At 43.9% G+C, this 26,804-nt stretch overlaps 1 protein-coding gene across 3 annotated transcripts in view; it reads left to right on the top strand.

Moving 5' to 3' along the window:
* Positions 1-26,798, top strand: part of FAM107B (family with sequence similarity 107 member B) — an 88,219-nt gene extending 61,421 nt beyond the window's left edge. For all 3 annotated transcript variants that reach the window (XM_081023867.1, XM_081023869.1, XM_081023868.1), the window contains 3 exons: positions 10,548-10,731; positions 21,564-21,717; positions 22,631-26,798. In XM_081023867.1, coding sequence (XP_080879993.1) covers positions 10,548-10,731; positions 21,564-21,717; positions 22,631-22,747 — 455 coding nt within the window. In that variant the 3' untranslated portion in view covers positions 22,748-26,798. The remainder of the gene's footprint in view (positions 1-10,547; positions 10,732-21,563; positions 21,718-22,630) is intronic.
* The last annotated feature ends 6 nt before the right edge of the window (positions 26,799-26,804 follow it).

Raw genomic sequence — 26,804 nt, forward strand, 5'->3', positions numbered from 1 at the left:
ACATTTTTAACACTATGGGTGCATTTTAAGCTTTATTTTATGTTGCCTTGGGCTTAGTGTACAATGGGACGGAAAGCAGCTTATTAATGATTATATTTATGTGCTTGGTCTATGTGTTTCGCAACCATGCTTAGTGCTGGAAAGACCTTCTATTGGCTAAGAAGCCAAGGAAGTTGTAAAATAATTGTGGGGAGTTGCAAACCATTGTGGTAGTTGGAACTTAAGAAATGTAGACCAACCGTCAGTTCTACGGAGGCTAAGAAAGGGGAACCTGTTTGTTTTCCGGGAATCTGCTAGAAGGCCAAGCCCTTCCTGATGTGTAGCACTGGAATAGCAAAACGGAATTCACATGAACAGTATGGAAGCCATGTATTTCTCTTGAAGCTCTGGATACCCAGGATGGGACCTGTTTCTGAAGTGGCCAGTTCACATATGCAGTTCTTGTTTAGTAGGGTTTTAGCATGTGTAGACAGGAAGACGGGGAGTGTGGGTCTTAGGGGAGGGTTGGAGCCTCTGGTGGGGAGCACATCATGCTTATTCTGGGGTAGTTTGTCTACCTTTGGTCCCCACCCTGCACTCAGTTCTCACCTGTGAGTCCTGGAAGCTGTCAGCATGTGACAGTGGCCACACTCTGGGAAACAGTTTCAACTGGCCAGCTAAACCAAGTGAGGGTAGCCAATAGGTCTCAAACCCTCAGTGAGTTACTCACTGTATGGGAAGACAGCCTCTGGCAGATTGAGGGGACAAGACCAGTCATAGGACCAATGGTCAAGAAGGCAGTTTCTGCACGTGCTGTAGAGAGAAGTGAGGGGCGGATGGGGCTTGTCCGCCTCTTCCTTCTAGGAGAAGGAAAACTCTGATCCACTGCCTTGAGGGATATCTTGGGGAGAAGAAGAAAAGGCTCAGGAGTAAGCCAGGGATCTGGAGTGGAGTCCATAAGACAGTTGAATGGCAGCTTGTGTGCCTCCTTCCAGCAGTTCCTGCAGCCAAGCTGGTGCCAAATGTCTTGCTCTGCTTTCCTTTGGACCACATCAGTGAGGCCGAGAGGGGGGTCCTGTTGTCTGGGCTTCCCAGGACTTCCAGACACACTGCCCAGGTTTGTGCCCCAGGGAGGACACTTCAGGGCTGCTGAAGCAACGGTTTGACTTCACCCCTTGAGATGCACTCCATTGTCCCTTAAGACAAACCGATGCCAACAACAAGAATACAGGAAGATATATGCTGGGTTTTCTTGCTTGTGTTCCAGTCCGCTTTGCAGGATTCTCAGATTTGACTACCGCTGTTTTGAGAGTAGGGGCTATTGTTGTCTTCCTGCTTCTCATCCCACTTTGGAGCTAACAGAATAGCAAGAGCACCTGGCTCAGGTGTGGCGGACATAGGAAGTAGTTTTATGCTGACAAACTATACTGGCCTAGTTCGGGCAAAATATGGCTTACCAAGACTGCCTAACACCTGCAGATTGCACCTACCTTGCTCTACCCAAGGCTTCTTAGCATGGCATGACAGCTAAGTTAAGAATTAACCTTGGCTTCAGATCGTAGTTAAGGAAGAGATTCCATTTTCCAGCAATATGATAAGCTAAACCTTGGCTCAGCTGCTACGCTGAGTTAAAAGGCTGAGGGAGGTGGCACGCTGCTGTTAAGCCATGGTTTAGAAACTCTGCAAATGTGAAGGTATGGTTTGTTTTTGGCTTGCAAGCCATGACTTGTTTGGCCACCCCACCACAGGTGCTTGCCAGGCTGCAAAGGAGCAAGACAAGAGCAGCTTTGGAGAAACAAGGCATGACTTGTTTTCTAGTCTGTTGAGCAAACCATAGTTAAAACAAGCTGTCTTTAGCATTCTGTGTGAATGTAGCCAACAGTTTTATCCTAGAACTATCTAAATGTGTTTCCTCCTATATCAAGTTCCTTTTAGACAATTATATTTAAATAAAATACTAATAAAAAGCAGAGGTCCTTCTGAATATCTTGCAACAGCATTTGTAGTTAGCTGTAAGCATTTTGTCAGTTTTGGGTCAAGTGGTTTATGAGCAACTAATGCTACCAGCCTCTAGGCAAAGTATACATTTTCCCTGAGTGCTTGGTCTCTGCTGCAAAATGCATGCAGGGCTTAGCAAGCAGCCCACAAATTCTATAATGAAGTAGTACATCCAGCGATTGGCCGTTTCATTTGAAAAATTGAAGGCTATTCATAATAATTAGACTGCAGTAAAACGTAAAATAGGGCAGAGTGTTTTTCGCTCTGCTTTTTAAAAGCAAATGTGTTTTTATACTTGGCGTTGTATTGGACACAAGTTATTGGAGCGTCACGGTCACTGGTTTCTTTCCCATACACTGGAGATTATTGCGCTCGTGTTTGTTGTGGCTTATTGTTTCAATTGTGTTCTCTTTTCTGAACTGCTCTGTGGGTCATGTTTGAGTGGAAAAGCAGGAAACAAATATTTTAATAAATATTATTTGTGATCTTTTGCCTACTAGCATATGCGGCTAAGCTTCCCTAAACACAGTTTGCGTTTAACCTAAAGTCAGTAATGCTGGGGACATGCAGACACCCCAGAAGCTCCTGAGTGGCTTTCAGGAATTTTGGTTTGGAGAGAGGTGAGTGGAGATCAAGTGAGGTTTAGTGAGAGTGCTTAGAATTTACCTTGCCTATCACAACCCCCAGTATTCTTTGGGAATATTGACAGTTATAAACTAGGATTAAGGTGGTACGAGGTCAGAGTATTTACTCGAGTCTCATGCACCATCAAATCTAATGCGCACCTCAATTTTCAGAACCTTGAAACCAAAAAAAGCATTTGCTGGCAAATGTAAATGTGCCATCAAGTCTAATGTGCACCTTAATTTTCGCAACATAATTTGGCCAAAAAAGGTGAGCATTAGATTTGAATAAATTTGGTATACAGCTGTACCTTGCGACTCGGAACGTTTCGGCTCCCTAACACCGCAAACCTGGAAGTGAGTGTTCTGGTTTGCGAACGTTCTTTGGAACCCGAACATCCAACACGGCTGACGCGGCTTCTGATTGAGTGCAGGAAGCTCCTGCAGCCAATTGGAAGCCGTGCCTTGGTTTCCGAATGTTTCTGAAAGTCAAATGGACTTCTGGAACGGATTCCATTTGAGTGTATACATATCCAAGTCTGACAGACAAGAAGCTAGAAGAAATGCCTATCTTTCTCCGCATTTAATGTCTTCATTAAATAGGAAACCATTCAATATATGAAATAGACTGTGTTGTTAAAGACTTTACACCTCACAGGGTCATCTTTTTGGTATGGTTAGGGTACTCCAAATGTACCTGAAATGGAGCCATCCATTTTCTTTCCTGTTTGGGTGAGCCAGACTTAGAGCTGAAAAATGGGAAATGATAGGAAGTGACTTGTGATGCCATGAGCATTGGCTAATCAGTGCTGGGAGATACAAAGTCCTTCCGAACAGTTAAGTGTTTAAGGGCTGTTTGAACAGATTGCATGATTCAACAAAAGTTGTAACCAGCTTTGGGGGGGGGGGAAGGGTTTTTAACCCCCCCCCCCAGCACAATTCTAAATCTTGTTCTCTCGCAGCACAGTGGTCCACATAGTCTGCCCAGCTTTTAAGAATGAGCAGCAGACAATAGATAGGAAGGCTGTACCAGCCTGTATCAACAGCCTTCCCACTCGGAAGTTGGGAATCCTGGATAATAGACGTTTAAAGCACTTACACAATGCAGACGCATTAAAGACTTCATATTAATCCAAACTGCTGTCCTCTATGCATATTAACAGCAGAAATGTTACAAATATGGTATAAAATGGTGAGATTCCATACACCCTGCAGCTGCACTGCCAGCCCAAATTTGCAGTTGAAAAGATAGGTGTGCATGCCGGTGAGATCTGCACCCTGCTCCATCCATTGCTCAGGCTGCCGCTGGCTCCCCTCTAGACCAAGGCAGACCAAGCATCCTGCATCTGGGGGGCCAGAGGAGGCTGTGCTACTTCCTCCTTTTCGTTTTCGTAATGGGCACACCTGCCCCCCCCTCTAGTCTGCTGCATGTTGCACTGGGACGGGGGGGGGGGGGAGAGACGAGAGTGGCCACTTCTCTCCGGAGAAGTAGGCGGAGGAGGGCAGCCCCCACCCTCTTGTCTGCACTGTGTGTGTGGGGGGGGGGTTACTTTCTCAAGCGAGCAGGAGGTCAATGGAGGGGAGGAAGGGCAAGTCTGTCTACTTGTTTTGACTCCGGGCTTGCAGGGATAGAAGGAAACTGGATTTCATAAACTGGAGCAAAATTTTTCTTGATGTTCACATTTGGTCAGATCCAGGTAAAATGGTGACCATGTTGGGGTGTGTGTTTCTTTTTCCGTGTTTAAATGCATTTTCTACTTCAGTTACCACTGGGTGACACTGTTTGACTAGATACTTCTGGCTTCCAAAAAGCTTTGTATTTGTCTTTAAAGATGCTGTCGTGCCATAGCCTGATAACTTAACCCATACTAGTTCTAATCTTAAAAGTACCCAGAATAATTCCACGGATGCATTATGGAACATCTTTTCAGTGGTAAAATTCTGAAGTAAACAAGCTACGAGAGAGAGAGGACATTCTCTACAGATGTAATGTTCATCTGCATGTTAATGAATTTCTGATTAATTTTTGGGAACAGGAGACTATCATTTGGAGATGTGTAATGCTGTTTGTGTTTCCTTCCTCTTCCAGTCCTCCTGTTATGCATGGTTTCAAGTTTCATAAGCGATGTTGACGGTGCTTGCCGCATGGCTGTTTACTTCAGGATGCATTTTTATAATCGCTCATATTTTTTAGAAATAACTGTTATCATACTGTAGTCCAGGGCGTGATCCCAGTTATGTGGACCCTGAATAAGAGGTTCAGTTTCAAGCAAGACCTCTTCCACTTTGATTTATTGTTTTTCTATGCTGTATTTCATTCAATTGAACCCCAAAGCAATACAATAAATAACAATAACATCATAAACCAGAACAGAACATCACAAATGCAGCATAGATCATATGAAATAATTAACAAATCATCAATAAAACAATTACAATTGATAAAGCACTCTTTCAGCCATGGCCTTCCTCACTTAACTTCAGATTGCTAACTGACCCCCCCCGCCCCCCCCCATCCCCAGGCTCTTTTTTGCCTTTAGCTACAGACCATTTGCAGAAACGAGCTGGGGAGCAATTCACTCTTCACAAAACTTAAGACAGTTAAAATTGCTTCCCTCTAATGCTGCCTCTTGAATCTTTTATGTTTCGACTCTTCTTTAAACAAGCATGACTTTACTGGCCTTGTAAGAGCAAAGCAGTCTGTATGTGCTCAGAGGCACAGTTTGCTCTGACTCCAAGTGAACTGGCAGGTAAGCAGAGCAAGAGGCAGGTGAATGAGATGGCTGAGTGAGTTGAGTGGGCAAGCATAGGGAGGTGAGAGGCTTGTGGCCTCTGCTCACCTCTTCGCCTGAAAAAGTTGGCACAGAAATAAATTCTAAATAAGCTTCATTGTTTAGATCAGCCTTCTTCCCCAACCTGGGGGCGAGCTGCAGTCAAAAACCTCTCAAGGGCACCAGATTGGGGAACCTGGCTTAGAAGGGCTTTAGGGAAGGTCTGTGAAAGACACCTCATTGCTTTCCCTGACGATTTCTCACTCAGCTACCCCTGAGAAAATTGAGCTATCTCAGCTTGAACCGTGGCTGAGCTTTCTTTGTGATGGACGCACCCGTCTTTTTGGCCTCAGCCTGAGCAGGGCAGCTTGCAAGGGGGAATATTGGGGAATCCCAAGCAATTTATTCTCATCTGTTAGCTTCTGCACAAGTAAAGGTCCTGCAGTGAATGTTGGAGGAGGAAACCTGACTCCCCATTGAAATGCTGCAGTGAAGTGGAAAACACAGCACCATAGTCCGTCACAGCCTGCGTCTCAAAACTAGTGAGTGAGCTTCTCTAACATATATGGTCCTGAGAAGCTTTTGCATAATTGTTTGAGGTAGCTTCTCTTTTATATTTCCCAGTGATGTGCACCTTGTGGGAAATTTTCCTATGCAAATTAAGGTAATTTGAATTAAAGATTGAGTTATCATTGGGGAAAATTATGATGGTCTAGAAGAGTGATCTAATTTGGCAGGTTTATTTTACACAGGAAACTGAATTATACAGAGTCCCTCCCTGGAGATGCCAGCAGTGGAGCCTTGCAAAGCAGTGGAACCATTCTTCTGCTGAGCTGCAGTCCTTCCCCTGACTTTTAGCAAAGCTGAAAACTGGGAAGTTGCTGTGTTTGCCTAATACTGTATTTGCAATTGGCACCCATTCATTGTTACTAATAAAGTTATGAAATGGATTTTTTTTCACAGAAAAATAAAGCGTGGGAAAACATTTCACCCATATCATTGGTCTTTCCCAGCAAAGGATTTGCAGGATATTAAATCTTTTACATGGGGTGATTAGTGCATTTGTTGCTTTAGTACCTGAGACCCACTGAAGAAATATATTTCTAAGAAAGAAGACAGGTGCAACCAAGAGACTCCCCCGCCAATTAGATGAGCTCCCTCTGCCTTTCTAGCTTGTAGGAATTAAGCTCGGGGCTTCCCAGCCTGCACGTCCCTAATTAATGGTTCCATTAACTGCTGGAGTAACTCTTGCCACGTTTCCGGGATCTGACAGGGCACCCAACTGACCAGGCTTGCCACCAGTCACATTCTGGGATAATCCTCTGGTTTTATATTTTGGGCATGGCTGGCCTAATTGCATGTCTCTTGCCAGGCTCGTAAAGTTCACCTTAGTTTCCCCCATTAATTCTACACAGAGTTGAGTGGATTTGTGAGAAAAGCCTCCTGCTGTAGACAAGAAAAGGTAAACAGTAATTAACAGCAAATGTTTGTGCAGAGACTGGGCGATTTAAAAGAACTACAACAGGCTAGTGCAGCCCAGCGCCTTGCGGACTCAATGGAAACCTCTGTTGCTTGACTTGTGGCATTGCTACGGCACAGCCCAACAGTCCAGCACATGCAACAAAGGGTGTTTTAATGGGCGCATGATCTCCTGCACATGGCTCCTTGTCCCTCTGGCAATTAGCTTACTCCCTATACAATTGGGAGTTAGGAGTACATGAGGTTTACAAAGTACAAGAAAGAATTTCTGATGTTGGGAAAAGGAAAAGCATCCATGAGGCTAAAGTGACTTACACATCTTTGCATGCTCACAGTATAAATAATTGTATCTCTACCATGAGAGAGAGAGAGAGAGCGCGCTGTGTGGGAGCTCACTTGTCGTTGCTTCAGATTCTTTTATCAAAAGTATGGAAAGAGAATGTAAATTATTTGCATGTTCTCTACTTCTGGTTCTGTGCATTCTCTGTCTTGGTGTTTGTTGCTTTGGAGTGTTCACAATTCTGCCTTATCTTTTAAACCTTATGGCGACCCTGTAAAGTGGGTTAGGGAGAGGTTCTCGGATGTGGTAAGATCCAGCCTCCCCGAAATGTCTTCTCCCTCCGCAAATCAGATGTCTTCATTTGTAGCTCAGTCTCTTAGCCAGTGGCTATAGGTCTGCATAGGGGAGAAGCATTTATGTTAGAATTTTATTTATTTGGCGTGTTTGTCCTATTGACAAGCCGCCTTAAGCAGAACGGAGGGAGGCAGCCAATAAAGCCTTTGGCTCAATAGAAATCCTCTTGCGCAATGGAGCAGATATTTTTTTGGGGGGGGGGGGGTGCTTGGAAGAACTGCAGCAGGAGAGGAATCCTTGCTGCAGGAGTGGAGGCCCTCTTAGAATACATTGGATCTCACCCAGAATCTCCTAAAATGTTACAGACTTTTGCTTTAGGCTCAGTGAGCGGAGGTTCTGCAAGCCCTTAAACATGGAACAAGGCATATTTCTAGCTTAATAATTAAACTGGGCTGGTGGTTCTCTGATATTTACATTCCTTAAATAACCAAAAGCGAAACCACACCCTGCTGTTGGCTTAACTGTGGCTGTAGTTTTTCTGCTTTGGTGAGTTACTATGAATTGTGTTATTTTATGGTGAAATGTCTGAAACTCTAAACTTCCCAATACACATAACTGAGACTCAGGAGTGGTGGTAGTTCTTTTAAAATCTTATTTAGCTTGTCTCTGAGAGACTCTTGTACTGTAAAATGTTTACCTTTTGAAATGAGTCCCACATGCTTATTCCAACAAGAAAGATTTTCAAGTGATGGACAGAATTCAAGAAGCATAGAATTAAGGGAGTTGGGATATCATGGGGCAACTAAGCACAGTGGTACCTCGGATTAAAAACTTAATTCGTTCCGGAGGTCTGTTCTTAACCTGAAGCACAACTTTAGCTAATGGTGCCTACTGCTGCCGCCGCGCAATTTCTGTTCTCATCCTGAAGCAAAGTTCTTAACCCAAGGTACTATTTCTGGGTTAGAGGAGTCCGTAACCTGAAGCATCTGTAACCTGAGGTACCACTGTATTTTTTCCAAATTTCAAAGCTGCACCTCTGGGATGTTTTGGAGTAAAGTGTTTGCACTATTTGGTACTACTTTTACTCAGAGGAGGTGAGGGCTGACTTGTTAAACTCCACAGGACTCAAAGAGATAATTGAAGACTCATGCTTCTTCAAAGGCTACAAGATGACATCCAGCTAAGTTCTACTCTGGTGTAGACCCATAGAAATATTATCCTTGGGAACGGTGTGGTAAAATAAAAGTGGAAAATAAAAGAAGCTATGTCTCTATTTCCTGGTTGTTTTCGATTGTTGGGGCCTTTAATTGTTTCTGTCTGCAGGAGCGGATGCTGTTTGCAGCTCCCCCCAGGCGTCTAGTTGGCCCTTGTGAGAACAGGATGCCGGACTAGACGGGCCCCTGGCCTGGTCCCACAGGGATGTTCTTCTGAATCAGCTTATTTATTCTCTGTTCACTTAGTCTGTTCATATAGTTCCCTTTGTGCCAAAGCACACAAGGCTGTTTACACTTTATAGCATTGGTTTGCAGTCCGAGGGAGCAAAAGGTACAAAAGGAACTATGCAACTTGTTTGGGGATGTTTATAACTTGAAGTATGGTAAAAGAGCCTAGGAACCCATGATGCTGCCTTATAGCAAATCAGATTATTGGGCCATCTAGCAAAATAGTGTCTCTGGTGACTCTCGCAGTAGCTCTCCAAAGTCTCGGGGGCCACTTTTCCCGCTCTTGCTGGCTGAGATTTTTTTAACGGGATGTGCCAGGGATTCAGTCGGGCACCTTCCCCTGCGACGATTGTGTTTTGCTGCTCGCAATGGCATGAACTCCTCTGAACGCTTGCAATGTCTGAAGTTGCTCCAACTCCTGCATAGGATGGAGTCCTGAATAGTAAAATGTCCTCCATTTTATTTTATTAATGTTTTTTTCATGGTGTTTTGGTCAGAAGCATTTTAGGAAAGATGTTGATTCTATTTCAAGAGAGAGCCTATGTAAGAAATGTAAAAACATTGCTTTGAGATCATATTAGTATATACACAAGCTAAAATAAAATTATTACTTATTAAATTTGTATGCCGCCCTTCATCTGAAGATCTCAGGGTGGTTCACAGCATAAAAGTACAAGATAAAAACACAAACTACATAATAAAAACAGGAACAAAAACAAACCAATAACACCCCCCCCCAACACATTTCAAAGGGTATAGGATGTTAATCAGCCCAAGGACTGGTTGAAGAGCAATGTTTTCACTCGGCACCTAAATATATATATAATGGAGGCACCAGGCAAACCTCCCCAGAGAGATCCTTCCACAAACGGGGTGCCACTACAGAAAAGGCGCGTTCTCATGTTGCCACCTTCTGGACCTCACCTGGAGAAGGCACACAAAGAAGGGCCTCAGATGAGCATCACAGGGCCCAGGTTGGTTCACATGGAGATAATAATGGTGTAAGGGCCCTTTGTTCTCTGGGTTTGCAGAGTTGTACCCCGGGTTGGCCCCCACCAAGGGCACAGGCTGGGTGTGTGAGCAAAAATTGCAAAGAAAGACAGAGCTGGCAATTGCCAGGGGCCCAAGGGACGGGGTGGAGGCAGTGGCTGATGCAACTCCTTGTCAAGGGACGCCTCTTAAGGTTTGCAAAGGATAGAGGTGCACATACGGCAGCCACGTACTTCGTTCAGTGATAGACAGCCTCTGCTCTGTCATCTCCCCTCTCTGCTCCCAAATGAGCCAAATGGCTTGGGGTCTCCTACTTGCCTCACGCTGCAAATACCCGCAGGCCTCTGAAAGCAATACAGGGTTTTGGAAGAAGCTTATAGGAAACATAAACAGTTCCTATGGTGGCATACCCACCAAGTGCCCAGGGCTCAGGATTGCTGCAAAGTCCATAGCATTTTCTGTGGGGAAGTGGCTTCTCCCCAGGCTCCGTGGTCTTGAGGAAGAATCCCAAGAGAAAGTCCCCAGCATAATCCTCTGCCATTTGTTCCCTGTTGAATAAATTAATCCTTTTAAAAGCTCAACTAGTTAATAGGCCAGGTGGCAGCCCTACCCATATGAGAGGATATTTGATTCACATTTTCTTGTTCCTAATAAAATGGATTGAGCTAAGGATGTTTTCTGTGCCTTACAGATAACTCAAGTGAGGATTCTGAATCCAGAGAGCCTTCTCTCATTCCCAGAAATATAATGGCTGAACCAGATTACATAGATGAAGACAATCCTGAGCTAATTAGACCCCAGAAACTAATTAATCCTGTGAAATCATCCCGGAATCATCAAGATCTTCATAGAGAGCTCCGCATGAATCAGAAAAGGTAAGAAATAAGGTGGTAAATTCTGTAGCTAACAGAACTTTAATTTCCAGTCATGAATGAACAGGCACCTTAATCCTGGAAATTACCAACTGTCCTTGTGCCCTTTCAGCTAATTCTTAATTTGAACTACAGCTGCCGTTGAGGGCACAGTATATTTAGGCTTCTTCCTTCAATACAGACCCATGCATGTTTGTGGCTGCACAAAGGAGTTGTATTGGGGAGGGCAGCACGAGCCTGAGTGAAGCCCGCTCTCGATCTCCCCACAGCTCATCTTTGGGGTCAACTATTGGTTTGGCAGGCATGTTAGTTGAGTATGTGTGTGTACCCTACTATTTCATAGAAAAATACCAAAGCGGCTTACAATAAGACATAAAACCGTGCAATAAACTGTACAAAACTTGGGTGCAGCTATGTCATTTAACATACAGTTATGTGCACTCCACTTCCCTGAGCCGTGAGAAGTGCCAGGTGGCACGACATACCCAAATTTGGGCTCCTTCGTAAGGAGGAAACATAAGCCACTTGACATAAGCACAGGTTGCATGCAGGCACCGTGCAGCACCACGGCTACAACTCCACGGCATCATCAAGATCCTGTCGCCACCCGTGAGGCAGTTCCATCTCTCTCACTTCCTCACCTTGACTGTGCCAACAATCTCTTGGTCCCCTTTGCTTGGGGGAGTTCCCTATCTAAACATTTCAAAGTGGCCCAGGATGACAGAGCAGCTCCTTGGCACTTCAGCTCCCTGGACAGACATGGGTGGAGGATCCTGGGCAATCGCCACTCCTCTTGTCTAAGCCAGAGATGGCCTTAAGGCAAACCTATGGCATTTGTCCTCTTCACTGATAGCAAATTTCAGAACAGTGCACATTTTGCTGCATCTTTGAACGTGCCCTGGAATACGGGTCCAGTAGGCCTGCAACTTACAGTTCCATGGTGGGTGGGTTTACCAAAGTCATTTCCCCCTGAACCTCACCCCCTTTTAATTTTTGAATACTTTTTGCCACACACATAAAGCTGAATTTGCACAAGCTAAGTGTGCAAGTCATGGGCTTTCTGAATATCTCATACAGTCAGGGAGTCATTCTTTGGAAAAATAGAAGAGACTTCTTTGGCATAAATCATACTGTATTTATAGCATTAATCTAAAAAGAACTATGAGAGTATTTTCAAGGGAAGAAGTTTGGTCCAATGTGCAGTAGGAGCAGTAACTCTCAACCCCCCTTAGTCAAAGAAGCATATTGCAGAGTAGATGAAATGAGACAAATCCATGAAGTTCTATGTTGTCTGATCTTTCCTTTTATGTCTTTATAATTTAGTTTCATGGGGCGTACAGTGACCTTACCTCCAAGTTAAGCTTCTTTAATAAAGTTTACTTCTGTAGCATCCATACTTGTCAGGCTGTTGACCGTTCATGAAACTGATATTCTTCTAAACATCATCTCAGTTGTCGCATGGTGAGAAAATCAATAGCAAGACCTTCGAAATTCTGTTCAGTCTGCAGAAAGTGTATGCTTATTATAGAGAGCCTCAACATTTTGCTTGTGGAAATTGATAGGACTTGGTTTGGTAGGACTATTTAAAACAGGAAACGAAAAGAGTGTTTTTCTTTTTGAACAGTTGTTGTTTAGTCATTTAGTCATGTCTGACTCTTTGTGACCCCATGGACCAGAGCACGTCAGTCACTCCTGTCTTCCGCTGCCTCCCGCAGTTTGGTCAAACGCATGTTGGTAGCTTCAAGAACACTGTCCAACCATCTCGTCCTCTGTCGTCCCCTTCTCCTTGTGCCCTCAATCTTTCCCAGCATCAGGGTCTTTTCCAGGGAGTCTTCTCTTCTCATGAGGTGGCCAAAGTATTGGAGCCTCAGCTTCACGATCTGTCCTTCCAGTGAGCACTCAGGGCTAATTTCCTTAAGAATGGATGCGTTTGATCTTCTTGCAGTCCATGGGACTCTCCAGAGTCTCCTCCAGCACCATAATTCAAAAGCATTAATTCTTTGGCGATCAGCCTTCTTTATGGTCCAGCTCTCACTTCCATACATCACTACTGGGAAAACCATAGCTTTAACTATATGGACCTTTGTTGGCAAGGTGATGTCTCTGCTTTTTAAGATGCTGTCTAGGTTTGTCATCGCTTTTCTCCCAAGAAGCAGGCGTCTTTTAATTTCGTGACTGCTGTCACCATCTGCAGTGATCATGGAGCCCAAGAAAGTAAAATCTTTCACTTCCTCTGTTTCTTCCCCTTCTATTTGCCAGGAGGTGATGGGACCAGTGGTCATGATCTTAGTTTTTTTGATGTTGAGCTTCAGACCATATTTTGCACACTCCTCTTTCACCTTCATTAAAAGGTTCTTTAATTCCTCCTCACTTTCTGCCATCAAGGTTGTGTCATCTGCATATCTGAGGTGGTTGATATTTCTTCCGGCAATCTTAATTCCGGTTTGGGATTCATCCAGTTCAGCCTTTCGCATGATGAATTCTGCATATATGTTAAATAAGCAGGGAGACAATATACAGCCTTGTCATACTCCTTTTCAAATTTTGAACCAATCAATTATTCCATATCCAGTTCTAACTAGCTTCTTGTCCCATAGAGATTTCTCAGGAGACAGATGAGGTGATCAGGCACTCCTATTTCTTTAAGAACTTGCCATAGTTTGCTGTGGTCGACACAGTCAAATGTGAATTTTGAACAATGTGTTTTGAAGAGTTAGCCAAAGGCAAACTGTTGTTTGCTGGGAAAGGACACACTGTATTTTTCAACATTCTGGATCAAATCTGATTTAGTCTTGTAATCTTACATTTGTATCCTGCAGTTCAGAATGAAGATGGCAATCTTTTGGTGTCCATCTGCCTGTTCCAAAATGTCAAGTTAAAGGAAATCTTTCCCTGATCTGAACCGTCCCCCCACCATGAGGGCCCCCCAAATGGCAAGGCGGCCCTTTCCCCCCATCTCCTTACCTGGGAGAACGACAGGTGAGCATTCAAGGAGACCTGGATGCCTCACACTGACTGAGCCCTCAGCAGCTGTTACTGGTCGAGTGGGCTGCAAACTGGGATGGCTTTCTAACTCTCCAGTGGAAGTTTATGTGCTTCAGAGTGGACCTGTTCACACAAACCCTAAAGGAAATCTGGGGAAAGACAGCCAAAGTAGTTTTGGAAGCCACATCTCGGCTGAGAAGCTCTTGGTTCTTGGAGCTGATTCCTCTTTCCACATTCCTTCCTTATTGCTTCTTCTGCGCCAGGGCCTTCTTCCGCAGGGCCTGCTGTCTCGCCTGTCTTCACAGTGGATCTAGCTTGTCACCTGGGGTTGAAGTGGTGGTGCTGTTGTTGCTGTGCTTGTAACATTTATATTCCGCCTTTCCTCCAAGGAGCTCAAGGTGGTGTACATAGTCCCCCCCCCTCCATTTTATCTTCACAACAACTCTGTGAGGTGGGTTAGGTTGAGAGGCTATGACCGGCTGAAGGTCACCCAGTGAGCTTCACAGTCAAATGGGAACCAGCACCCTGGCCTCCCGGCTGCAGTGATGCACTTGCTTTGAACACACACAAAGCAGTCATTGCCTGTATCAGATGCCACCTGGCCCCCACATTTTCATGGACTTATACTTCTGTTACAAAGGAGGAAACTGGCTCCTTCTGCCTCTGGGAGGGCCCATCAAAGCCTGACACCTTTCCTGGGAAATAGGGTCCAAGGTCTCCCTAGTGAACCCCTCTCCACAGTTGTTTAAGTGCAGGTTCACAGGGCAAGGGGGAGACTGCAGCAAGGAGGAGGAATACAAAGTGTTCCCTTTCTGCCCTAATTTTGCATCCAGTATGTTGCTGGCCTTGAATTCAGATCTACCCAGCCACTAGTAGTTCTTCCTAAAGAGTGATCAAGTTGACACAGAAGTGGAAGACAGCAATCATGGATTTCCTATTATAAAGCAGCACTGAGTTTTCAGTGGGGCACATTTCTGTTGTTCTAAAGTAAATGGTAAAGGTAAAGGGACCCCTGACCATTAGGTCCAGTCGTGGCCGACTCTGGGGTTGCGGCGCTCATCTCGCTTTACTGGCCGAGGGAGCCAGCATACAGCTTCCGGGTCATGTGGCCAGCGGGACTAAGCTGCTTCTGGCGAACCAGAGCAGCGCACGGAAACACTGTCCTAAAGTTCTTGATCATAAAAAGACAACTTATTTCCCCCCTTTGTTTGTGATGTGAATGTTATTAGCGTCTTCCTTTATAATTTATAATAAAGCAAGGAAAGGGATAAAAGTTGAGTGATGACTGTGATAGCCAAAACAAGTAGATTTTTGCCTATTAATCTTCATGGCCAGTGTGACATTTTATCTTTCTGTCTGTACCACACAATTTGCCAAGTTGGGCAAATCTTTTTATCTCCTTTAAAACTCTCTTAAATGCCTTATTTTAACACACAAAAGTATTATTCAAAGGAGTCTGAAAAGTACACTCTTTTCAGTGCCAATATAGTAAGAGAAAGTTGGCAGTGAGTTATGCCCTACTTTAATTAACGGGATTAAGCATCAAAGCCCAACTACCACCCTGGAAATTTTTTATTAAAGACCTAGGGAAACTATTTTAAATTCAGTTTTCATTCAGTTTCAAAGCAGATTCAGGTGGAACTGAACTGCATCCACATAATAGCATAAAGTCCTTTAAGTAATCCAGAGACTTTTGTTTCCCATACAAAGACATCCAATTACGCAGTAAATCTCTCTTCAGTGCTTCCATTTTTCTTATTAACAGCAGAGTATATAATTCTAGATTTCCCCTAGTTTTCATTGAAATAGCAGTTTGTGGCGAAGCACATTGCAGACTTCTGGTACTAGGCTTCCTTTTTTAATTCTTGATTTTTATTTTAAAGGGAGAATGGGCTGCTCTATGGAGTGTTTTTTATAATAAATTTTTATTAGTTTTTAACAATGTATAAACAAAATGGTTGATGGATAACAGTCATCAGGATGCTCATTTGAGTATTTTAGGAAGGAGTACCAAGCTTAAAAAAAATTGTCCACATCAGATATATTATTCAAGGCATGTACCCTCTTCGTTTGTTTTTTGGATAGGGCAGTTGTTCAAACATTCTGTCACCATCGTGTGATATTTTCAGATGTTCAAGTCCTTTCCAATTCTGTGCTGTAACTAATTGCCAGAAGAAAAGTCTGGAATCATTGAATCATAGAATTTTAGCGTTGGAAGGAACCCTGGGGGTCATCTAGTCCAACCCTCTGCAATGCAGGAATCTCAATTAAATCAAACATGACGGATGGCCCTCCAACCTCTGCTTCAAAACCTCCAAGGAGGAAGAGTCCACCATGGGCCAAGGGCGTCCGTTCCACTCTTCTGACAGCTCAAATTATCAGAAATAATTCCTTAATCTAATAAAACAAGGAGATCTTCCTTAAAAATAGTTAACGAACCCAAACTTGGATTGCACAGTACTTTCTGATTTGCAATATTACTTATTTCCATGAATACAATGCCTTCCCAGAATGGCTGTATTAGTTCATGCGTCTCTGAAGCTGCCCTTGAGCACCACCTAGTGACAAGCACCCCGGTGGAACATGCACCTCCCTCTCTACAAACCGACTTTGAAGCTCTGGGAGTTGGCTGCTCTTGCAGAGATGCCACTTGGCTCAGGAAGGCTGCTCTTTGGCTTCCGGGACTCAGGGGGGTCACACGTTAGGGATTGCGCTACCAGAACCACTCATAAGGCCAGCTTTTCAGAACAGGATTACATAGCATTGGTTTCCCAAAATATCATGGAAGATCAGAAGTTAGTCAAATCACCTAGCTTCTATGATAGTGGAAAATAAAATATAATACTGTGTTGTTGTTTAGTCGTTTAGTCGTGTCCGGCTCTTCGTGACCCCATGGACCAGAGCACGCCAGGCACTTCTGTCTTCCACTGCCTCCCACAGTTTGGTCAAACTCATGCTGGTAGCTTCGAGAACACTGTCCAACCATCTCGTCCTCTGTCGTCCCCTTCTCCTTGTGCCCTCCATCTTTCCCAACATCAGGGTCTTTTCCAGGGAGTCTTCTCTTCTTATGAGGTGGCCAAAGTATTAGAGCCTCAGCTTCAGGATCTGTCCTTCCAGTGAGCATTCAGGGCTGATTTCCTTAAGAATGGATAGGTTTGATCTTCTTGCAGTCCATGGGACTCTCAATCAGCCTTCTTTATGGTCCAGCTCTCGCTTCCATACATCACTACTGGGAAAACCATAGCTTTAACTATACAGACCTTTGTTGGCAAGGTGATGTCTCTGCTTTTTAAGATGCTGTCTAGGTTTGTCATCGCTTTTCTCCCAAGAAGCAGGCATCAACAGTGATCATGGAGCCCAAGAAAGTAAAATTTCTCACTGCCTCCGTTTCTTCCCCTTCTATTTGCCAGGAGGTGATGGGACCAGTGGCCATGATCTTAGGTTTTTTTTTATGTTGAGCTTCAGACCATATTTTGCGCTCTCCTCTTTCACCTTCATTAAAAGGTTCTTTAATTCCTTCTCACTTTCTGCCATCAAGGTTATCTCATCTGCATATCTGAGGTGGTTGATATTTCTTCCGGCAATCTTAATTCCGGCTTGGGATTCAACTGTAGCTTCTTGTCCCACTTACAGATTTCTCAGGAGACAGATGAGGTGATCAGGCACTCCCATTTCTTTAAGAACTTGCCATAGTTTGCTGTGGTCGACACAGTCAAAGGCTTTTGCATAGTCAATGAAGCAGAAGTAGATGTCTTTCTGGAACTCTCTAGCTTTCTCCATAATCCAGCACATGTTTGCAATTTGGTCTCTGGTTCCTCTGCCCCTTCAAAATCCAGCTTGCACTTCTGGGAGTTCTCAGTCCACATACTGCTTAAGCCTGCCTTGTAGAATTTTAAGCGTAACCTTGCTAGCGTGTGAAGTGAGCGCAATTGTGCGGTAGGTAGTTGGAGCATTTTTTGGCACTGCCCTTCTTTGGGATTGGAATGTAGACTGATCTTCTCCAAACCTCTGGCCATAATACTGTGGGTAAGATTATAAGAGAACGCCGGCACCCATAAGGCCTTTCCCAACAGAACTACTTACTGAAGGACCAGGCTGGATGGTCCCCCCCCCCCCCGGCCGGCCAGCTGATTGACTTCATTATCTTATTTATACAGCTTTTATTCATTCTTATTGTCACAATGTTTTTAGCTGTTTTTTTAGGGTTGCCTGGAAAGCAACATATAATTACATACATTAGAGTAAATATGCATCAGTATGTAAATGGCATCAGTGAAGCAAAAAACCACATCAAGGGTTTTCTCTTAGCGGAGGTTTAGTGACCTATTTCCTAAGTCCATATAGGTAAAATAGATCGCGCACTATAACCCCTTATTATTTTTGCATAGTAATTTTGGTTTTCAGAGTGTCTCTAATGGTGACACTCTTCGTTTATATTTCTGTAAAATACTTGCCTCTTCTTTTTTGAAAGGTAGTGATGTTGCTGTCTTTTGCTGCCTAAATAAACTCTTTCCCTCCCCAAAACTCAAGGAAGTGAGGATTTTGAAGATCATTAGGGTGCACGCTTCTGCCTTTACAGCAAACGTTGACAAACTCCAAATGCGTTCTGCTCGTTGACAGAGCCACTGAAATAGGAAAAATGCATAAACATTATGAAGATTCAGTCATAAACCGTTGTTCAAAAACTAGTTCTACCAGAGCAGTAATCTTTAAATTTCACATTGGCTTTTGAGAATTGGACATGGAACTATTCTGGGTGTTAAGAGGGCGCATTCTGCGATGCATGCTCAGTTGGACTGCACTACTGGCCAGATATTTGAGGCTTTGTCTCATCACTGTCGCTTTTGCCCAGAAGAAATCCAGCACTTCTCTGAAACTCTGTGATACAGGGTAATAGTGGAAGTGATTTATATTTGGGGTGGGGGAACTAGCCTGTTGTTTCAGTTCTTCTAATTAATGATAAGCTTCCAGGGAGTCACGGTCTGAATCTCTGCGCTAGAGTAACCTCTGTAGTTTATTGTCATGAGAAGTGCCTCTTTCCCCTCCTCTCTTTGCTTAAAATATTACTCAAAATGTGTTCTTTCCTCACATACTGCATGCATTAAGTGTGCCATCTCTAAGTTTGGAAACCCATGAGGATTTTGTATCTTGGGCTTTATTGCATCTTCACAATATTTCCTTACTTGTTCATTTTCTCATTTTATGTGATCTTTCGCACAACATAAAAGCCACTTCTAGGAATCTAGAAAAAATGCTGTTGCAGCCCAGTTAACTTGGGAAATGGTGAGAGTTTCGTATTGATGAAATTTGGGGCAGTATAGTAGCATACAGATATTTCCTGCCATTTAAAATTTAGCACAACTTGGCAGTATATTGATTGAAAAGCCGCAGTTCTCAAAAACCTCAGACATACATTATGTAAAAGAATGAAAGTTTACTAACCCCCCCCCCGCTTGCTCTCCCCACCTCTTTTCTCCCCCAACCTTATACTGTATGTAACATCAAAGTCTCACCTTGAATATGATTGATCTGTAGAAAGGACTTTATGATCTGAAAACAGAGATGACGTATGTACCTTTGTAACCCAAGAAAATCCGAAGCAAACAAAATACCACAGTCCAAAAGAAATGTTAGAAACCAGAAGTTCTAGCACTACAACCAGCACAACTAATGCATTAAACCCGACATCTGAATGCAGCCTTGATTCCTTCCTTCCTTCCTTCCTTCCTTCCTTCCTTCCTTCCTTCCTTCCTCCCATCACATGAGTTGAAGGTGGGAGCACAGAGTTCTTGTCACTGGGATCTTTTGCATTATAAACAAAAATGATGAAATGGGTAAAGAGTGATGGAGGTTTAAATATGTTAACAAGCTGTAAGATACATATTACGAAATCTAGTAAAATGGTATTTTTACTCTTGCTAAATATTTCATCTTGCCAGAAGCATAATATACAGAAATTGAACAATGTATAATATATTAAGTCATTCGTGGACTTAATAGTAAAATATCTCAAGTAGCAATTTGGCTTTGAGATGATTTGAGGAAAAATTTGGGGAAAGTGGGCTGTTCTTCTACAGATGGTTCCATACCTTGAAGCAGATTAAAAAAACTCCTTTAGAAACAGGCAAAGGAGGAGGCTTTGTGAAAATGTGCTCAGTATCTGGTGCTAATGTTAACGTGCCAAACAACTGCAGTATATTTTGAAGAGGCCATATATTCTTCAAGGTAAATGATAAAAATAGCAGTGAAGTGAAGGCCACAAGGGCTCATCTTTTTTAGCTTAGATTTTTTTTCTTCTTGGCTTAAATGTTTTATTTTCATGAAGGAGAAATGCTGCTTATGAAAATTTCCCATCCCTCTTCCAGGAAGGCTGAATAATTCAGATGATAGGTCCCTGTTTCAGGGTGAAATAACGGTGGCACTCGCTTTAAAAGTGAAGTGGTGGGTGGGGGGAGTAACTGTGGTGCTGAAATGGGGTCCCTGTGTCACAGTCCTTGCCTCCCCTTCCACACCATCTGTAATCAGGTCATTGTGTCGTGTGCTTCCAGTCTTCCCCAGGGAAAAGCACAAAGTGGCGCCATGTCTCAGGATTGGTCCCGATGTTGTGGCGAGGGAAGACTCAATGGGCATTCTGCCCACAACTCCCTCCAAGCTCACTTTGTTGAGCTGCCCCACAAAGCCCGGGTTTTGCTGCCTGGGGGAGCGGGGGAGCTGGATGATGCCTTCCTTCACCAATTTGCTCCCCAATTTTCTTGGTGTGAAATCAAGAGAATGAGCTAAACATGTATCCAAGGACTGAATTCGGCTCCACGTTTATGTTGCCTGAAGATCAGTAATATCTTTTCTCTTTTCATAGGGAGCATGCAATGGCTTAACTTGGGAATTTGAGAGCAAGAGAGAAATGGAACCAGTATTTTATCGTTTGAAAAGACCTGGTGGACTGCTCTGTCCCATGAGACTAGGGCCCTTCAGGATTTAACCTCCTTCCGTCGGGCCTGTAAGACAGAGCTATTCCGCCTGGCCTTTAATTTGAATTCAGCCTGATCTTTTATTTCCCTTCTCTTCCCTCCCCCTCCCCTTTTATGAAGATCACCCACTCTGAGACCCCACAGCTAATTCTCCCCTGGCCTCCTCGCTGGCCCAAGTAGGACCAATTCAGCCAGCTAGCCCTGGGGATTATCTAATTGGTTTTTGAATTTTATTGTTATTCATGTTTTTATATTGTAGTTTATGCTGCTTTTATAATTAAGAGTTTTAAAGTGTTTTAAATTTGTTGTTAGCTGCCCTGAGCCCGGTTTTTGAACCGGGAAGGGCGGGGTATAAATAAAATTATTATTACTATCATCATCATCTTCATCATCAAAGTTTCATGTCTCCAAACAACTTTGGTGTGATTATCCGTATCCTAGATTGGGAAACTGATCTCAAATTTGAACAGCTTAGCTAAGATGATACAGTCAAATGGAGAGCAGCCCCACATGGCTGCAACATTTAGTCAATCAGTTGGATTGATCTAAAAACATTTTTCATTCAAAAGGTACTCCCAAATAAACCTATTTACAAAAACATATGTTGCAGACAATTTTTAAAAAAGTACTTACTGGTGCTGGTTGCAGGTTATTTTCTTGGGTGGGATTGCTTTTTCTAAGGCTCTGCATGTTACAAATGTATGCATGTTATCTGAAAACAAACAATTTCTTAAAACTATTCATATGAAGATTTGTGCTGATTTAGTCAAATAAATGTATATGATTGCCTGATTTCTCACCAGATGGTTGTCCTCTAATATAATGGGAATATGTCATGTCAATAAGTAACTCAACGCAGAACCCTCTCCCTTCTTTTGATAGGGGTCTTGCTCCTCAGAATAAGCCGGAGCTGCAAAAGGTGCTGGAAAGACGAAAAAGAGACCAAGTTATCAAGCAACAGAAGGAGGAGGAGGCACAAAAGAAGAGATCGGACCTGGAAATAGAGCTACTCAAACGGCAGCAGAAATTAGAACAGGTAAGAGGGCAGGAAAATGGTATAGAATAGACTCGAGGAGCTTCTCTTCTCTTTATTATAAAGGTAAAGGGACCCCTGACCATTAGGTCCAGTCGTGACCGACTCTGGGGTTGCGGCGCTCATCTTGCTCTATAGGCTGAGGGAGCCAGCGTACAGCTTCCGGGTCATGTGGCCAGCATGACTAAGCCGCTTCTGGTGAACCAGAGCAGCACACAGAAACGCCGTTTACCTTCCTGCTAGAGCGGTACCTATTTATCTACTTGCACTTTGATGTGCTTTCGAACTGCTAGGTTGGCAGGAGCAGGGACCGAGCAACAGGAGCTCACCCCATCACGGGGATTCGAACCGCCGACCTTCTGATCGGCAAGTCCTAGGCTCTGTGGTTTAACCCACAGCGCCACCCACGTCCTCTCTTTATTATAGATTTCATTAAAAATTACATACCAAAACCTCAAAGCGGTTTACAAAAAAGATAAAATAATAAAATTATCTAGATCAGATTAATGAATTCAGTACCACAGAATGCACTGGAAACTCTTTCAAAATATAAAAAGAAAATGTGATTGTTAGTTCCACAGCTGACTTTTGAAAACAATTGGTAATACTAGGTTTAAAAATTATAGGAGAAGATTCATGGAAGAGAAGTGTTGTAAATATTGATCAGGCAAGATGATCAGGGAATGTGTTCTCGTTCTCTCAGGGTGACCCTGGAAAGTTGGAAGTGAGGGACCAGGTAGTGAAATAGACCCAGATCCTCCTTGCGCATGTATGCTGCCATCGAAGCTGAGCCCTGCACATTAACAAAGTGCTGAATCTGGTTACGCTCACTGCTTACAATTCATATTTTGAGAAATGCCACTCTGCTCATTTCTTCCTTCTTTTTTAAAATTGATCTTTTTGTTTTTGTTTTAAGCTTGAGCTTGAAAAGCAGAAGATCCAGGAGGAGCAAGAGAATGCACCTGAATTTGTAAAAGTGAAAGGCAATTTGAGGAGGACAGCGCAAGAAGCTGCGGAAGCTCAAGCCTCCTAGAAGAAGGGCCCTTTCAGACTTGAAGCCTTTTCCCCAGTGGCTGCTGCGGAGAGGCGTCTGCAGGACCTCTCACCCAGTTGCCCTGAATCTGGGTGGAAAATGAGCTCGTACGTGGAGGTCAACGTCTGGAACATGTGCAGATGAACATGTACACACCAGATAAAACTCGCCAATAATAATGTGGAGATCAGAGGATAAACAAGCAACCTGTTGTCAATTTAAAGTAGTTGACCCCGGGAGGGAAACAGATTTGAGTTGTTGACATTGCTTGCTTATTCCTGATTCGAGCTTAGTGGGCATCTCAGGCTAGTGTGTGTTATTTTTTTTGTATTTCCCACTTTGTGAAGTTCTGCTATGCAGAAGAGCAAAGTGTTCTGAAACCACTCCTTGGCACATTTTGTGTGGAAACCCTCCTTCAGAAATGATTCCCCCCCCCCCCGCTCCACAGTCTCTAATGTAAATAGACGTTCCTTTAGACTTGAAGTTGGAGTTCTTTTGTCCTGCTACTTGTGTGTGGGCCAAGGTGTGTCTTATTGCCATGAGGGAATCTGTAAGAAATGAGTTATAGGAAAGAACTTAATGTCTTCTTCTGCCACTGAGCAGTTTAAGGGTGTTGGTCGCCTGCGCCTTTCTGGCCCACTGCGCATTCGTGGCGCTGGAATGCTCACGGATGAGTGGCTGGTTTTCTCCTCCTCAAACCTTGCTAAGCAGCCATGCTGCTTTTACCATGTTGTTCTTCCTGTGCGATGTGCACTTGGCCATGTCTAAATTGCCACTGGCCTTTTGTTCGTTTGTTCTTTCCTTCACGGTGGTCTAAAGAACAGCATACTAGATCCAGCCCTACGCTGCAGGGGGTGGGGTGGCCTATGTTCATGGCAGCAGTCCCCGTTGTGCTGCGTGGACTTTGAAAAACAGTTTGTGGACCACTTTGCGGAACAGCATGCTGCTCTTCAAAGAAGAACACAAAATCTAAAACAAACTGGGCATGCTTGAACTCGCATAGGCCTTTTGGAGCTGAATTAGTTGTTTTTAGGGTTCTTTGTGCTTTGGGCAGTTTGAAAACAAATCCCACAGACATCTGGTTGACCCCAGGATGCTGGACTCGATGGGCCTTTGGGCTGCTCCAGCAGGCTATTCCTACATTCTCAAATGGCCGTAAAATTCAGCTCTGCAGGTACAAACACTTGCAACTGCTTCTCAGAGCTTGACTACAGGGTAGAATATCTAGGAGCTTGAAATCATTATGAATTCCGTTGCCTGCCCATGCAATCCTATACATGTCTATTTTGAAGTAAGTTCCACTGAGCTCATTGGGACTTACTTCCAGATAGCTTCCAACCCCCGACCCACTTACCACCAGGAGGCATATATATTTTTTCTGGACGCATGACCCAGCTGGCCATTTTTATTTTTATCTTTTGGAAAGCTTGATTTCTGTGGTTCATTTCCCTGTTCAATTGATGGAAAACCACTGAAGCCCAGATGCAAAACTATATATTGTCAGTGGGGTAAGAGGGGAAGCCATTTAAAGGGAAAATGCCAATTTATTATTTTTCCTAGATTTCTATCCATCTCTTCCAGCTAGGTTTAGCAGCTTTTACAATTACATTTAAAATCACTGGGCATGAGGCCCAGTGTACAGGATAGCCCATGATGCTCCAATCTGGATATGGTCCTTAGACATGTTTTTAGTTTTCTACACAGTCTGGAATCTGGGTGCTTTAGCTGTGGAAGCCTGCAATACTTATGCATAACTAGAAACAAAAGAACCTAAAATATAAACATTCAGGTCCTCTTCTAAACACAGTCTCTGACCTTAGTGATTCCAGTACTCTCGTGTGTGAGAGAGAAACGTATATGAATAATTATTGCATTTTTGGTTTGGGGTGTGCAGCTGAGTGATGCCTCCTGCTTGAAACCTGCAAAGCTGGCTTTTCAGCAAAGGCCAAAATGGTTGCTTGAAAGTTTATCAAGATAGGTTCAGATCATACATGTGTCAGTAGCTGCAATTCAACAGCTGCTTACATCTACATTAGATGAGGATCATGTCCATCGGCTTGTTCTGGCAAGCTGAGCAAAATGAGTCTTTCTTTTGCAATTATATCCAAGCAAAAAGCGTTTGATACCAATACCAGCTTGTGAAAGTGATGTGTTCTGTCATTGCTGCAGGCGCTGGAAATTGGAAAAACAATTTCAGGACTGGTTCCTGGGGACCAAATGTTGACAAAGAGCAGCCTTGCCTTTGGCATAAAGCTTTTCAAGTTGTCAGGGCCCAAGCAGTTCTTCAGAGAATAAAATCGCATTATAAATCCAAGTCAATGATAAATAAGTTTTGCTGAGATTTAATTTACTTCTAATTTAAATCCTGACATGGCTTATTTATCACTGGCTTGGACTAACATTTTTGGAAGAGAGTGTGGATGTCCCTAATATGAAACCCATTAATAAAGCGATGCTATTGGGTTGCTTAATACTGGCCAAATCTGGGGTCTTTATTTTAGAAGCAGTGGCATCTTGGGCTGCCTTTGCAAAGCAGACTCCTAAATGCCCAGTAGCTGCCTTGATTTCATTCCTTCTCATTAGTATGTAGATGGAAGTTGTGGACATTTCTAATCTCAAAAGAGGTCACAGCCCATGTAGTTGCACTGTGTCGGCTTTGCCACTGATTTCCCCCACCTTAGCCTAACTTTCTGTACTGCCGTTGGGGTGGGAGGAGCACCCAGAAAAACCTGCCTTAATGCTTTTATTTTATTTTTTAAAAATCTATATTTATTGGCTTTTAAAAACTTTAAAAAATAACTGTAACTGAAAAAAGATGACTGTGTGTGAAATGTCTCCCTGTGTGGCTCCAACTGACGCTGCTCCGTGACCTTCCCCCTTCTCCCTCTTGCCTTTTCTCCTGCATTTCCTCCCTCCTTATGTCTACGCAATTTTGCCTCCTTTTTCTTCACCTTGTGCTCAAGCTGCCATCGCTCCCACCTCCGTCTGCTCCCAAAGGCAATCCCTTCCCTTCGGCTTCCTCTCCTCCACTCGCTGTTTTTCCTCCCTTGCCGGGGGGGGGGGAGGGGGCTCTGGCAAGATTTTACCAGAAATGAGCGCCAATTCTGGTGCTGCTTATATTCTGGCAGCAGGGGGCGCCTGCAGGGGTTCTGTGGGGGGGGGTTCTTCACACCCCCTCTCCGCTGCCAAGACCACAGCAGTGCGCAACGTTAGCCCTTCTGCTCCGCCTTTTCCAGGGGCTGTTTTCCATCCTCCCGTTTCCGTTTTCCTCATTGTTCTGCCTCCTTTTGTTCTTTGGTGCCTCCTCTTCCTCATGAGAAGCTGCAGATCTCTTTGTCCTTGGCATTTCTGCCTCTTTCGCCACAGAAACTGAGAAGCATGTGGGAAGGACACCCCCATCTCCCAGGAGAGCCTCTAGCAAGGGGCTCCTGTTAGCTGCTGCATGTTTCTCAGGCTGGTTTTTTTAATATATAATCAGGAACACTTTGAGAGTCCAGTTCCATTGCAAGCTTCTGGCTCAATAGGTAAATCAAGGTGTTCACAACAACTTGGGAGTAATGATTCCAAAATGAGACAGATGCATTTTGGCCCAAAGCCCTCTGAACGTGATAGAGAGAAGCCCTAAGATCACAGCATTGTAGGACAGGAGGCCAAGGCTCATCTAGTACAACCTCCTGAAATGCAGGAATCTCAACACATGGTTCCCTATCCAGTTTGAAACCAGACCAGACCCTGCTTGGCTTCGCAAATGTCCTGGCAGGTTTATTGCTGCCCTGCTCCATCACTGAGCTCCGAGTCAGACCTTTAGCTGAATGCACAGAGGAACCTCTCTGGTCCCAGGTCCTTGAGGATGGTGTGCTCAGCTGCCTTCAAAGATAAGGAGAGACGTTTCCTATAGTGCTTGAGGGGACCAGCCCTGCTTTGTAGATACAGCACGTATGTAGTAATCTTCGGGGAGGGGGAGAGTAATACTACTAAACTACTAGTAGAATGTGAACCTGCTTGAGCCCATATCAGAAGTCTGCCAGACTTTTTGTGTAGGAATCCAGAATCTTGT

Source organism: Podarcis pityusensis (assembly GCF_964106645.2).
Source record: "Podarcis pityusensis genome assembly, chromosome: 10".
Lineage (NCBI taxonomy): Eukaryota > Metazoa > Chordata > Lepidosauria > Squamata > Lacertidae > Podarcis > Podarcis pityusensis.